The sequence below is a fragment of the Aphelocoma coerulescens genome, chromosome 9 (assembly GCF_041296385.1).
Source record: "Aphelocoma coerulescens isolate FSJ_1873_10779 chromosome 9, UR_Acoe_1.0, whole genome shotgun sequence".
Taxonomy (NCBI): Eukaryota; Metazoa; Chordata; class Aves; order Passeriformes; family Corvidae; genus Aphelocoma; species Aphelocoma coerulescens.
In genome coordinates this window covers 22,546,249-22,561,221 of record NC_091023.1, presented here as the reverse complement: position 1 = coordinate 22,561,221, position 14,973 = coordinate 22,546,249, and the positions used below count along the sequence as shown (strand labels likewise).

The window sequence follows — 14,973 nt, the reverse complement described above, 5'->3', positions numbered from 1 at the left end:
CAGGTGTAGGAGCAGCTTTGTGGCTCGTGACTTTTCCAAGCATTTTGGGGCTGGCATCCATGGGCAAGCCAGCATCCATTCCAAAATCAGGCTGCACATCCTGCTTCCCTCCCAACCCTATTCCCTGACAGCCTGGCTGTTTCCATAGAAACGGGATGGATTTCTAAACAGAACATGGCAACTGAGGCCCGCAGAAGGAGTTAACAGCCTGCGGCAGGGAAGGCTGCGGGCACAGAGAGCACTACTTTGTGCTTCTCCCCTATCCAAGAAATACACAGATTTTTTCCCTGTGCTGGATGTCTTTTCCATACAACAGTAGCAATTTAAGGAAGAGAAGATTTCAGTATTTGCAGGGATTTCCAGCTGAGAGCCAGGTGCTTTCCAGCAAATGAATTACAAATAAACCCCTCATCCCAATGCACCGAGAATTTTTCCTTGCTCACATTCAGTTTTTCTCCTCAGAAGCTGACATTTTAATAGCTTCCAAGCCTGATATTTAAATATTAAGACTTCATCTTCCTCCAGGTCCTGTTCAACAGCCTCTAAACCTGTGGGGTGGCTTACAAAGAGCATCAAGATGCAGGCTGAGGTCGTGCTCGCATGAGTCACCTGGAAGCCCGTGAACAAAATCCCCAAGTTTCCACTCACACCCACGCCCTGCTCAGTCAACTCTAAAAATACAGTCTTAGATATGGAAAAGATCTTTTTGGTTGATATTCTATAAATGAATACATCTAAACCCGATCCCAGGCTGCATTTCAGCAGCCCCAGGATGACCGTGGAAGGTGTTACTTTCAGGATTGACTCCCTCATTGCTGCTTTTAATGCCAATGAGGAAACGGATAAAAACTTGAGGTCAAGTCAGGCACCATCTGTTCTTACGTTTTATCAATGCCCAATTCCAAGAAATTTTTATTTTTATACTGCTCGTAAAAGTACACCATAAAGTGAGAACATAATTTCTATGGAAGAACATAGGATGGCAGAACTTTTGAAGTACAATCCACAAAATGAAACAAAAACATTAAATACAATAGCTTAATTAGCACCAAATGGGTTGATTTCTCATGGGAAAAGAGAACTGTGTCTGGTTCCCACAGCTAGGGATGGTGAGCAGGACACATCAGTTCCCTTGGTTTATTTGTCACATCTTGTACTTTCTAAGACTTTTTACACTTTATATAATTTTGATGTTCAATTGTGTCCCTGTAAAACACCTATCAGAAGAGAAACACTTTGCCATGACAGGAAACACACGATTTTAGATGTGTGCAGGTTTTTCCTACTCTGAAGAACTATCTGGAATTTTGTTGGCTTTGATTTTTGGTAACCTTTTCAGTCATGATAATTATCAGAGGTTGCACAGATGGAAGCTGGGCCCAGTTGAAGCTAATGGCATCACTGGGTCTCAGCACTTCCTTTTATATCCAAGTGTCAAACAAACATGGGACTTTCTCATCAGTTGGCAGCACTCGTGTCACACCACCAGAACTCCAGCTGGTGGGCTTGAAAGACCTAATAAATCTTTCTCTCATCAGCCACAGACCCCTATAGCAGTAACCCATCCGACTCCCTCGTATTTCCACTACACTCACCCACGTGGACCAGAAATGCAGAGAGGGAAGAGCCAAGAAAGCCAGGGAGGGAAGCAGAAGAGCCCCGTCACGGGGCAGAGATGTTAATACTTGATTTAAAAGCAATGCAAAGGAGAAAGAGGAGCCCCCCACCACCTACTTCAGGCACCGAGTCCATGTCCTGTGCATGCGTGGAGACTCGCCCCAGGGCCTCGGTCGGCGTGCCCGCCGGCGAGTGGCTTTGCTGCACCAGGTCAGGCAGATTGATGTGACCTGCAAAGCCATTGCTGGCTGCGTGGCCAGAACGCTTTTTTTCACCAGAGGTCTGCAGAGACACAAGGCATGAGGAAGAAAGAGAGGGGGCGGGGGAGGGAAAAGAAAAAGAAGAGAAAAAAAACCAAACAAAACTAAGTTGTCGGCAGTTGCCTGCTCCCAGAGCAAGCGCAGGAGAAGGACCCTCTCTGTTCCATCCCCATGCAGTCTGGCAAGCAGCAAACCAACCCCCCGCTCCAGGAGAATTAAAGACAGGATTAATGACAAAGTCAATACAGAGTAATTAGCCACGAAACAGCGAGAGAAGCCTGATCACTGTTGTATGAAGAAAAGGAATGTAGGGCAGATTCTGCGCTTGCTCCCGTGGGTGCAAACCCCATGGCCAGCTCTCCTCCCACACGGCCACCAGCCGCTGGCGACAGCAGAATCTGAGCCCTCCATCAGCGTTAGCCTGGACAGCTTTGCACAGCTATGGCAAAGAGCAGCCTGACTGCAAGTGCCAGCACAGCCCTGTCCCATGTTTCTGTGACCCAAACCAGCAGTGAACAGCAGCAGCAGCAGCGCAGGAGTGGCAGAGCCACCAGCAGCTCGCCCTGCACACGACGCTCCTTGGGTTTCCTTGGGGTTCCCCTTCATCTCCATCCCCTCCCTGTGCAAGGCAGGTACTGGGAAGTTTCTCCCTTTGCCGTTTTGATGAACTTCACCTACCTGGAGCACATCAATGAGATTGTCACAGAGATTTACCCATTTACTGGGATTAGTGGAAACTCTAACTGGGCTCACCAAGTCCCTGACTAGCCCTGATGACATTTATCTTTTGATTGCTCATTACCATCACCTTCAACCACACTTTGCCATCCCACCAAAGAGTGAAAAGCCCTTTGCCCAAAGCCCACCAACCTCAGTGAGACCATCCTCTGATGGCTATGGTGGTGAGGAGGGGAAAAACAGTAAACACCCAGCACAAGTCTACAGTTTGGATTTCTTATCATGCTTTCTCCTCCCCGTGGGGTTTTCCAGCTGCCTGTCTTGCCCATGGCTTTTGAACCCTTTTGCATCCCATTTCTCACGCAGCCTCACTGGCACAGCTTGGGTTTCACTCCTGTGATGCTGAACACAAGCTCATTTCAGAAACAGCTGCCAGTTACACAGGACCTTGTTCTCCCACTCACCCACATCAGCCTTTTTCTCCCACTCACCCAATCATCCTCCCTGATTCTGGGAGGTGCAGAGCCATGGGGACCCCTGCTCTGAACAGCTCCAGCCCAGCGAGGGATGAGGTGGACTGTACTACCACCCCCCCCCCAAAACTGATGGAGAAAGGCAGAAAACATGCTGTGACTTCTTTTGCTAACTCCTTCCTCTCTTTCAAAGTTGCATTCCTCTTTTTCCTTCATATGTGAATATTTTAGATAAAAGGAATTAAGAACTAAAATGCTGCTCAAGTCTTGCTTGCATTTGACCTAAACATCCCTCCTTTATGATTGCTGACTCCAAGCTCCCCTCCTTCCTTCTCCTCTCCCATCCACCACCCTTATGTGCTGGTGGGACACTGACTCCCCTGGTCCCTAACTGCATCCCTACCAGGGCCTCCTGCCCTCTCACCAGGAGTCCAGCTGTCCATCTGCACTTCCAGCAGCATCACCAGAGCGTTCCAGCTACTGGGAAACCAAGAAACACTGAGGGAGATCTTCCACAGCCACTGAAGGTGCCTCCTCTGCCCCACTGCTGCAGTACCATCCCTCAGCATTGCTCCCACCTCTAAAGCACTGGAGCTGGGGGCTCACATCCATCTGGGATGCCCAATGCCTCCCACAGTGGGCTCTGAGCAGGACCAGCCTCTGCTACAAGCCCCCAAATGCTCTACAAACACTGCACAGCTCTAACAGTCACACGGCGGCAAAGGCTGGGAAGAAGAGGGGAAACTTCGGGCCAGTTCCAAGTGAATTAACTAAATGCTGTAAATTGAAGGTAACTCCTGCTGCCTGGGGCAATGGTGGGGTTACAGCAGAGCCATTTGCAGGAGCCTCCTCCCCGCCGTGCCCTGGCACTGCCATTCACTGCTGTTTGTAGTTCTGAGAAACATTTGCACTTGTCACATTTGCTCCGAGTGTAAATTGCATTAACGAGAGCGCTAACGAGCACAATTTACTCCGTGTTTTGTGTTCCGGACACACAGCACTGTTAGTTTTTGTGCTTACATGGGCAAAACCTCCTGAAGATGCTCCATGGAAGTGTTTGTTTTACAACTTACCTCCCTCACCATTAAAGTCCCTTCCCTTGAAATATTGCTAAACGTATCTGCGTGGGAAGTCTCTAGCCCATGGGTTGTCACCATTCCCAGGTTGTACGGCTCGTTGCTTCCAGGAATTCCTGTTGGTCTGGGGACAGGATGGAAAAGCATTAATGATGAGTATTTCCTCTGTTAAACTAGATGAAAAATCCTCTAGTACTGTATTATTTCAATAAGGGTAAGGCTCTGTATCTCCCAGGAAAAAGAGTTAGAAAAATAGATCCACTTAGCTGTATGGGGAAGTGATTGATGCTGCCAGAAATACAGGACCAGGGTTAGGTTGATAAACTACAGATATAGCACAGAGACCAAAGAGAGGGACCATTCTCTTTCTTATCCTAAGGTGTCCTGAGAGGAGTATTGATGAACAGGTAACAAGGAGTGGCACTCCTGCTCTACTTTGTGTCATTTTTTTCTACTTAAAAAAGCTACAGAAACCCAAAATTTACTCCCTTTATTCCCCATCTCAACTCCTGAAAAGGGAACACCAGAGCACCTGATGGCAAATAACAAGGGAGGGGTGGGGTTTGGAGAAGGGGTGGGGTTTGGAGAAGGTGTGGGCAGGAGGACAAGTTGTGTCCTGTAGCTTTCTGCTGTTTTCCAGGTGAAAATGTAGCCCTAACCCATGGTTTCACCTTGAAATTTCCATGCTCCTATCTCAAGAAGGACGCTGGAATTTATTAAATTTTAGGACTGCCTGAGATTGGATGTCACAGGTGCTGAGCAGCCCCCATTACTTTACTATTACATTCTTGGCAGCCTGGGTGCTTAAATATAACTTGAACAAATCCACAGGCAAATGACAAGCACCCCTGGATGATCAGACCTGTTACTTTGCATTTAAAAGCCACACAGACCACTTGCTTCCATCAGTGTGAGGCAATGCACTCTTTAACTCCTGTGCACACCAACAAACCCGGAGGCTTGTGAAGGAGCCTGGTCAGTGAAAAGCCAAAACAAGCCTGCACTAATCATGGGGTTACTGCTCCAAGGTGAGAGCTGAGCCCTGGGAACCCCAAGGTGGGATTGGCTTCTTACGTGTATCTATCAAACCTACAACTGGACAAGCATCACAAAGGCACTCCAGACAACAGCATGCCATATTCCTATGGCACCTTTCATGAGAGGAGCTCACACCTCCCTACCATTAGCCTTTCACCAAAGGATGAGAAAATAGCAGAGTTATTCCAGTTTTAAAATAAGAAAGCAGGGCCAGAGGAGGTTATGTTAATTTTGAGACCGTACAGCCAGTGAATCAATGGCTGTGGTAGCCTTGAGGTCCCAGATTTCACCAGTGCACAGTTTCCAAGTCATCCTGCAAGAATTCCCTGGCCACAGGCAAGAGTTGGCTTGCACAGCTCAAGGAGAGGGAGCTGAAGGGAGTCATCAGTCTTCAGATGGAGAAATGGTATCTCCAGAGGAGGAGGGAATAAACAACCCCTCCTGTCCACTGGGACACAAAGCAACGGATAGGTTTATCCTGCAGCAGGAGAGACCTGGATAGAGCTGGAACGAAGAGCAGCCAAATGTTCAGGGAGGATACCCAAGGAAGTTTAAACATGGGTGACATGAAGATCACTCAGAAGGTGCAGCAGAAGATGGGATGATCTCTCTTGCCCCACTTTCCAGTGACAAACACTGAACACAGAAAAATAAATCTCTGACAAAAAACCACTGCGGTACATCAAGGCTGAACTCAAGTTAAGGTCCCTTTTGTGAAATAAGGGTGTAACTCAGAGCATTTGCTTTCTTTTTTCCCAGACATGGGCCAGTGCAGCTCTGCCTGCAGACACCCCTGCATCTTCACCCTCCACCTCTGGGACATGACAGAGACAGGACATTATGGGACATGTGGCATTGGGCTGGCAGGGGCTGGGGGCATCCAGCTCACTGCTGTGCCTGTCATCCCCCACATGTGACTGCAAGGCACCCAGTGAGACATTTATCCGCTGGGAAGTGCTGTGTCAAACCCAAGGTGTCTGAAGAAGGATGTCAGCACAGATTAACCACTCCTGATTAAACTCCTCTTCCACGAGCAGCTTGAGGCCCCTTCTCGCATGCCTGACTGCCCAACCGACTGCTGCACATTCAGAGCCATCCCCCTGCCTCCTGACTTGCTCCAACCAATTCCAAGAGCTCTGTTTTAATTCTTCTGCTGGAAGGAAGCTCCAATCCAGGAGCTTGGCACTCTGAATAACACTGACCCAAGGAGACATGGTCTCCCTGCCACTTAGAGGGCTTCTGTGCTGCTCCATGCCCCACCCACCACCACGAATCAGAGAATCAAGGAATAGTTTAGGTTGGAAAAGACCTCTAAATTCCTTGAGTCCAACCATTCACCCAGCACCATTATGCTCACTGCTAAACCATGTTCCTGAAGCCAGGTATGCCTATATCGACTGTAACTCATTTAGCAGGAAAAATGGAAATTAACTGATTAAAATGATCCCCTGAAACCTTCCCACAGCTCCTCTGCAAATTCAAAGGGGCAGAATTTAGATCCTGCTGCCAGGTAAAGACCTCCAGAAATGGCCCTGCAAAGCACTGGGTGGGAAGCCTGAGCAGGGATGCTCCAGGAACTCTCTCTGCATGGCAACAGCTCCCTGCGAGTGTTGAAGCTGTGCTGCCCTGATCTGGAGAGACTCAAAAGCACAAGTGTCCCATGGGACACAACAGTCTGCTGACCTCTTCATTTCACCACTTTAACCCACCAACACTGACTGAGTCAATGGCAGAAATCCAAGACAAAGATTCAGGATTATTACAATCCTGGCTCTACCATTCGGCACTGGGCAGGCCACCAAGTACTGACACTTTAGCATGGCTTAATTTGGGGCAAGACCAGGCTCAAGAGCAGGCAGAGCTTTAACACACCCATCCCATGGGCAGGGCCCATGGTGTTGGTGAGGTCAGCTGTGCCCACTCTGGCCAAAAACCTGCCTGGATCATCAGCAGGAACAGCTCCATCAGCTTTGAGCCAACATTAACTGAATATGCAGCGGAAATAGCTCAGTTTTTCACATTAATTTCTCTAGTTTGGAACAGGAAAAACACTCATGTGAGTACATGATCCCTTGCAACCGTGACGCTGTTCCCAGTGCCAGCCACCAAACATGGACACATCCTTTATCACAGCCACTGCTCCTCCATGCCAAGACACACCAGAGTCTCACCTCCAGGCCAAGACACATGGGGGGTTGCACCTCCAGAAAAACCCACCCTGGAGTTTCATGGTTTGCCCCCCCAAAAGAAAGCGTTCCTCACATGAGCCGTGGGATGTCACTGACAGGCACGGTCCCATCATGTGTCTCGTTCTCCCCATCCTCCTCCTCCTCCTCGCTGCTCTCTGACTCCTCACTGGAGGAGGAATAGTCCGTCACCTTCTTCAGGGGCCGATTGGTTTCTTCAATGCGCAGCTCCCGCAACTCTTTGGCTAAAGCCGTCAGATCCTAAAGGGGATGGGGGCAAGGAAACAAGGAAGCGATGGCTGTTACGTTCAGAGCAAGAAGGATGTCACATACATCTCTCCAAAAGCCAATGCTAACAGCACGAGCAACAAGAAATAGCTTTACAGAGTCGTTACAAACATGAGACAAACGTAAGACAATGTTTGTAGCATGTAGCATTTATTAAACAAAACAAAACTGGTTTACGCTCACTGAAAAGTCAATAGCCAACCTCTTCTTTTTCTCTTTGGAACGTGTATGTGCATATATATACACACACTTATATGTATATACACGACAAAATTATATTTGTTGGAAAAGGTGAAGTTCAGTCACCATCATAGTAAACTGGAAAACAACGTCACTTCAAAGATTGGCTCGGAGAATTTCTCCTGCAGGGTTTTCTCTTCTTTCAAACTTCTCAAAGAGACCCCGTAATGGTATTTATTCTGTAATAAATGCATTTGGGAAGGAAGCAATGACAGCATCTCCCATGGAGTGGTGCAATCCCCACATCAAGAGCTGCTTCCATGGTGAGTCCCCGCTGTCAGGCGGCTGCTGAGAGGCGGTGAGGAGCACGAGGAGAAGCGCCCAGCTCAGCCAGACTTTGGAGTCACAGCTCTGAGTCAGCCACACGATCAAAAAATAATAATAACAAAAAAATAAATCCCTCAGCGGGACCCATTAAGCACTTTATGTGAAATGTGGCAGCCTACAAGCTAAGGGAAAAATAAAATAAAAAAAAAAAGTCTTGAAACAAGAAAAAAGATAGGAGCAGTCCCAAAGCCTACTCATAATTTTTCAGTTTACCATGACTTTGATGAGGTCTCAGACCCGACAGTCATATAAAATAGACACTGCTATTTCAAAACAAGGAACATGGCAGGCACCGTGTAGAAAAGAGACTTTTTGTTATCTTACATGCTTTTATAGCAATGCAGGGGGAAGCAGTAGGGCAGAAAAGCATGAGAGCTCGAATTAGAATGGGTTAGAGAACTCTGTTGCACAAGACATGCACATGACGAACAAAGCATCGCAATTGTCAGTCTTACCATTTCTCCCTATATTAGTGACCGAGGTAGCCATCAGTGCATTCGGTCAGAGATAAAGGATTAGGGAGAAAGAAACTCATTGAAAAAGACTAAATTCCACAATTGTCTTATGGCCATACTCTCATTTACTGCATTTCCAGTTTACCGTTCCAGCAGGGCGACTACGGCAATATTAATTATGGTTGCAAAAGGAGCTCTTAAAATCTATCCTGTTGACACGTGGAGAAAAGGATGGAAAAGCTCTATGGCTGAGATGCAAACCCAGTTTATTTTTTAATGGTGAGGTAGGAATGTTTTGTAAGCAATCTGTGCTTTGGTTGCTGATAACCCACACCTCCCGGCGGGCTCCCACTGGTGACAGCTGCACATTCTGCTCCCAGGTCTGCCCTGCCTCTGATGTACAAACTCCCCTGGATATTGGAGAGCTTTGCATCAGACCCATAAGTATTAGTACACCAAAAAAGGCCTTGTTTTTATGAAAAAACAAATTGGTCAATCCGTGTTTCACAGCAGGTACCTCTGATGGGTTTTATATGGGTTGTTCTGTCTGGAGAAGAGAAGGCTCCACAGGGAGACTTCAGAGCATCTTCCAGCACCTAAAGAAGCTCCAACAGAGTTGGAGAGGGACTTTGGACAAGGGTATGGGGTGACTGGACAAGGGGAAATGGCTTCACACTGACAGAGAGTAGGTTTAGATTAGGTATTTGGGAGAAGTTCTTTATTCAGACTGTGGTGAGGCCCTGGTACAGGCTGCCCAGGGAAGCTGTGGCTGCCCCATGCCTGGAAATGTTCAAGGCCAGGATGAATGGGGCTTGGAGCAACCTGGGATAGTAGAAGGTGTCCTTGCTTATGAACAGGGTGGGGTGGGAACAAGATGAACTTTAAGGTCCCTTCCAACCCAAACCATTCCCTGATTCTGTAATTCTCTATCACTCCAAATGCTCTCTGTACCTTTAAAGAAAGGCTCTTTATCATGATTAAAGAGAGACTGTGGTATTTCAAGAGTTCCTTTTTGATGCCAACATGTTTGGGATTGAAATAGAGTCAAATCTGCAGTCACGACAACTAATTATTTTAATTAGCGCTGTAGCAGCTTCTATGATACGACTGCGTCTTTCCCTAAATAAGAATTTCAGCAGCTTAACAATGCTTTCCATTTAGAGTATCAAACATGCTCTTTATTGAGCACTTGCCTTTGAATTGGATTAGAGCCTCTCACTTTAAAAGGGATTTTAGGACTGTGTAAGAGCCTCTTAAAACTGCAGCTGGACTTCTGCAGCGCAGGACTAGCACTGAGCTCCTCCCTGTCACAGCACTGGACTGTGAAAATTACTTCTCTTTTGCACCTTCCATTTCTAATGTGCTTCAAGACACCCTCTCAGCCTTCTTTGGCCATCGCTAGCAGATAGCCAAGTACTTTAAAAATCAGCTTAATTACTTTTTAATAACTAATTTGGAAGTTATAAGAGTAATAATACTCCCAGACAATATCATCAGATAACTCGTATTTCCTAGTTAAAGCTTTGCCTCAGGATGGTTAATTCTTTGATGCTATCATTTTCTGTAAGTAATGAGCACTTTGTAGGATTAAATGGCTTCACCAAGTTGCTCTTGGACCAAAAACAATCTGACAACTAGAGAGAAAGTGCTCTGTAGTTCCACACATGTTCCAAGTGTTATTACTGAGGGTGACATAATACGTAAGTTAGTAGTGTCAGTGCTCTTTAATTACTTTTAATTACAAAGCCTTCTTTAGATTTAATATTTGCTGGAATCAAGTCAGATTGGTTTCCAAAATCACATTGCTCCTTCAGTTTGAATTTAGCACACACGCTGCCTCTATTTAGACACTGATTTATGTGCTTTTTTCTTAACAAAGCACCTCATTAAACAAAATGTATTGCTCATATTTTATCCAAGAGAACAAGTTAACTAACCAGCACATCTTCCTTCTTTCGTATGTTCTATTTTTGGAGAAAAGAGGCTGCAGGAGAGGCTGCTGAAACCAGTGCTTTCCACTACAGCCCTGCAGTTACCAGTATCAGCAGTGTGCACAGGGATGCATGTGTGAGGCAAGTGAAATGCTAAATCAGGAATGCTGGGTCTTTTCCCATAAATGTTTAAACACTCACCACTGCCAGCTGCACATTTAAAATATTATCATACATGAAAAAGGTGTACTTCAGGACTCTCATTTTTTAAGCAGATGAATGAGGACCAGCACTGCCATCAAGATCCAAGATGGCTCTGCTGACTCTGGCTTTGCAGTGGATGCTGGTCCATGAGAATGAACAACCCATTGTATTTCCAGTGCTCTGTTGTCCAGGTGCCTTCATTTGAATTAGGCTTAGAAGAACATTTCAAACAGCACTTGATGGCCCCACTGAAATCAGTGGGTGGCCGGGGGCTGTGGCTGAGAGCAGAATGCGGTGAGGGGTCCAGGCTGCCCGACCTCCTCCACCGGCACGAGAAACCTCCGCTCTCGCTCCTTCTCCTTCCAACACGCCGAACAACGGCAGCACCACGTGCTCCCCCACGTGAACGCTGGGATGCCTCTGCCCTGGCCTCCATGCAAGTGGTGTGGCCAGGGGTTTTTGGGCAGCCCAGGGCTGAGCAGAGCACACCAGCAGTGCTGTCCCCTCCCCACAGGCGGGCTCCCGACGCTGGAACGCCACCGGTTCGCTCTCCCGTCCGACCCGAGATCACATCGCCACCTTTATCAACGCCAGCACCAAGAAAACCCAGCTCGGAATTAAGCACTAACTAGTCAACCTTGCATAGGCATGACCCACTGAGAAAAGATATCACTAACCTCATCTATAGCTTTCTTATAGCTCTGTGGGTAAAGGAAGAATAATCAGCATCAGAGGAAACAGATCGGGACAGGAAAAAGCCAGAGGAAGGGCAAGCAGGTTAGAAATAAAATTAGAATTGTTAGCTCAATGCTGTGGAGTGTAGAGAAAAAAAAAACATCATCAACAAAACATTAATACACATTAAAATAGAGAAGCAGTGGAAATTCATATCGTTATTAGGCCGACTCTGCAGTTTTAAGATACAAATGTCAACAGCATTCAACCAGGAGGAAACACTTCGGATGAGATTTTGCTCAGACTATTAGAAGGGGAGTGTACAGAGACCACTACCAGGTGGGGTTTAAAGCTGGGAAGGCTGTCAGGGGCTGGTTGGTTCCCCAGCCTTCCTGAGCAGAGCATCCCTCCGCGGGTGCTGCGGGGGACATGCAGCACGGAACACAACAATGTGCCATCGGCCACTGCCGCACCCAAGCTAGCAAAGCCCTTAAGCCTCTGCTTCGCCTGAAACACAGGCTTAAGTGCTTTCCCCTAGGCTTGGGCTCCTGGTAAAAACTCATGCACTCTCTTAAGCATTCAAATCTCCCAGGGGCTCTCGCCATACTGCTGCTTTCCATTCTCTCTGCTGGAGCAGCAGCAGTACTAGCCTTGTTTTTGGGGTCCCCGCAGTTGTGCCACCGCACCGAAGGGAAACGCGGCCAAGCCGGCTGGCAGCATTCCCACGGGAAGTAACTGAGGACTCACAGCGGGTCGGCTCGGTCGCGTCACGTCCCTGTTGTCCTCCTGCTTGACCTTGGCGGGCTCATGGGTGAGCACAGGGGACCCTTCGGGCTTGGCATTCCCTGGGTGAAAGGCAGGTGGAGAGAGTGAGAATTAAAATGCTGCTGAAAGCCACCACTGCATCCTGTCAGCTGGGACAGGTGGGCGCAGCGGCTTCATCATCACTTTGCTTCTGCTGTCTCGAAAAACCCTCCTGGCTCCTTTCTGCTTCTCCACCAACAGAGCAACAGAAGTCATAATCCTGCCCAGCCTCCACCGACAGCCCTCTTGCAGAGTTACTGCTCCTTTTCTACTAAAGAAACAAATTTACTTTGCAGAAGAGCGGGGCATGTGGTAAATGAAAAGCTCTGCAGTATTTGACATTGCTAGGACATTATTTGTCACAGGATTCCTCATTAGTAAAAACAAAACCAAACCCAAAATGACAATGGGTTACAAACTCCTTTTATTGACTATCTAGAGGAGTGATGGTTTCAACAACAGACACATCATCTTATGGCCAAGTCGTAAAATATTCAAAGCATGGAGGCACCATTTGTCTTAATGCTCTTCAGGCCTGGGGACTGGAAGTGTGGAACTGTGCCTGAATGCAGATGTGTGGGGTGTACGGGCTGTGGCAACTTCACTGCCATTAAACAGGGGAATGGAGTATCTTTAAGAGGAGCTCTAGGAAGGGAGGGATCAATTTGGCTACAAACATAAACCCCATGCCAGCATCGCTGCCTGGTGAAAGCATTTGAGAGAAAGCTTCTTACAGGCTACGTCACTCCCCTGATCCCATCTCAGGCACAAAGATGAAGCTCCAAAAAAAATTATATATCAATTAAAAGTGAAACGCACTCCCAAAGATACCACGTCAGAAGAGGTGCACCTGGGTGGATGAAGACAGGAAGCACACTGGTTGTTTTTTTTGTTTACCTTAAAGCATAACCCCCATCTCCTTTTGTACAGGCTACTTGGCAGTGTGATGCCATGGCCATCCTACATCAGCCTCTAGGGAAAAGGGGCTGCTGGCAACTCTGTTTGCAAGGAGGCCAGCAGGTCACAAAAGCACAGCAGAAATGATGGATCCTTTGATTTTTTAAAATTTTTTAAAAAACAAGCATGAGATCACAGACCTCTTGCCCTTCCTGCTTGCCAGGAAGCCTCGCAAAGCGTGCCCGGTGCTGAGGGATGCTTCCAAGCTCACCTCTGACTCTGTTGCGCTCGCTGGAGCCAGCCTGGGAGCCGGGCTGGGATCCACCCTGGGAGCTGGGCTGGGAGCTGGGAGTGCTGGAGCTGGAGGAGCTGCCACTGCTGGTCCTCTGCAAGGGGCTCTCCACGATGGTCTCTGTCCTCCTCAGGTCTGGGTTGCTGTGGGAGGACAAAACAGAGGGGGCACATCAGCCAGGGTCACACCCACCCCCAGGGCTCCAGACACTTCCCACACTGATGGGGGCAGCTGCAAAGGCCAGGAGAGTCCTCCTCAGCTGGAGGAGACAGGGCTGAGGCCACCAATTTTGGGTGCACTACAACCACGACAAAAAAAAATTGCCTAGAGAAGCTTTCTGCTCTTATTTTGTCAAATGTGGCAACAGTTAAAAGATTCTTTGCTCTGGATTCCCTGTCTGTAGATTTGCAAAGCTGGAGTTACCTAATTAGCCACCAATATTCTTCATAAAAGCAGGGATTTTTTAAATGCTGTTAGACAAAGATTGCAGCAAAGCAAGGACCTAAAGTTTGCAACAAGGCTGCAGACCACTTGTACCACTTATTCAGTGTCTCCAATTTTCATGGCTTCACTTCAAACTTGCATCAGATACCCACTTTGCCTCCTTGATTTCTCTCACCCTTGTGAACACAGATAAATCTAGAATAAAAAGTGCCCTTGATACACAAAGAGTGACTAATATCTCTCTGGGTATCAGATGCCTTTAGGAAATGAATTCTTACTTGGCATTGAAATGACATCAGAAGAGAAGTTCATGCAGAGTTAGGCAATTTGGTTTTATACAATATTTCTGGAAATGATCTTATTCAAAGTCCTTTTTAAAATGTACAGTAAATACTCCCTCATTTGTCACAACAGGGTGACAAATAAGAGATTTTTTTGTAATATTTACATTTATGCATGCGGAGAATCAAGAACCAATAGGAGAGAGGGGGGGAAAAAGAAAAATATTACATTACTGTGAGAGAAATGAAGCATGAAATAATTTCAGTGAATACTTAAGTTTAATGGACGTGTGGTAGCGTCCTAATAATTTCCAATTTTCATCAAACTGAAGGCCTCCAGTTCATGCCATAAGACTAAATTAACTGATGAAGCATATTTGAAAACTTTGGCAACTCATGTATTTACCTGCACGGACCAGGAGTGGCACAGGGAGGCTGCAGGAAACACTGGGCAACCTTGAACTTGAACCCCTGACTCCCATTATCCCTTTTACTTCCAATACCATCCCTTACAAGGACTACACAGTCCAATATCCCTCTGCATTTTAAACTGTCCTTCAAGCAACAGCTAATTAAAAGAACAACATTTTCAAGAATTCAAAATGTTTCAGCCTTTGGCAAAGAAGACCAACAATCCATGATATGCTTTTTATCTAATTAAAAAAAAAAAACAGAACAAGAAGAAATACTCTTCCTCCTACTGCTGCCCCTGCCAGCGACTCGGGGCTGCTGCCTGTGAGTTTGCTGAGGCACAGAGGGGGCACTGAGCTGGAAAGGGAGGCGTCTGCTCAAACTGGTGACAGCACA

At 47.1% G+C, this 14,973-nt stretch overlaps 1 protein-coding gene across 5 annotated transcripts in view; it reads right to left on the bottom strand.

The window, feature by feature from the left end:
- Positions 1 to 14,973, bottom strand: part of TNIK (TRAF2 and NCK interacting kinase) — a 151,553-nt gene that overhangs the window by 10,710 nt on the left and 125,870 nt on the right. For 4 of the 5 annotated variants that reach the window (XM_069025045.1, XM_069025049.1, XM_069025047.1 and 1 more), the window contains 5 exons: positions 13,421 to 13,584; positions 12,196 to 12,293; positions 7,405 to 7,589; positions 4,102 to 4,228; positions 1,735 to 1,899 (listed from right to left, as the gene is read on the bottom strand). In XM_069025045.1, the coding sequence (XP_068881146.1) occupies positions 1,735 to 1,899; positions 4,102 to 4,228; positions 7,405 to 7,589; positions 12,196 to 12,293; positions 13,421 to 13,584 (739 nt within the window). The remainder of the gene's footprint in view (positions 1 to 1,734; positions 1,900 to 4,101; positions 4,229 to 7,404; positions 7,590 to 12,195; positions 12,294 to 13,420; positions 13,585 to 14,973) is intronic. The other variant, XM_069025048.1, reaches the window with a different exon arrangement.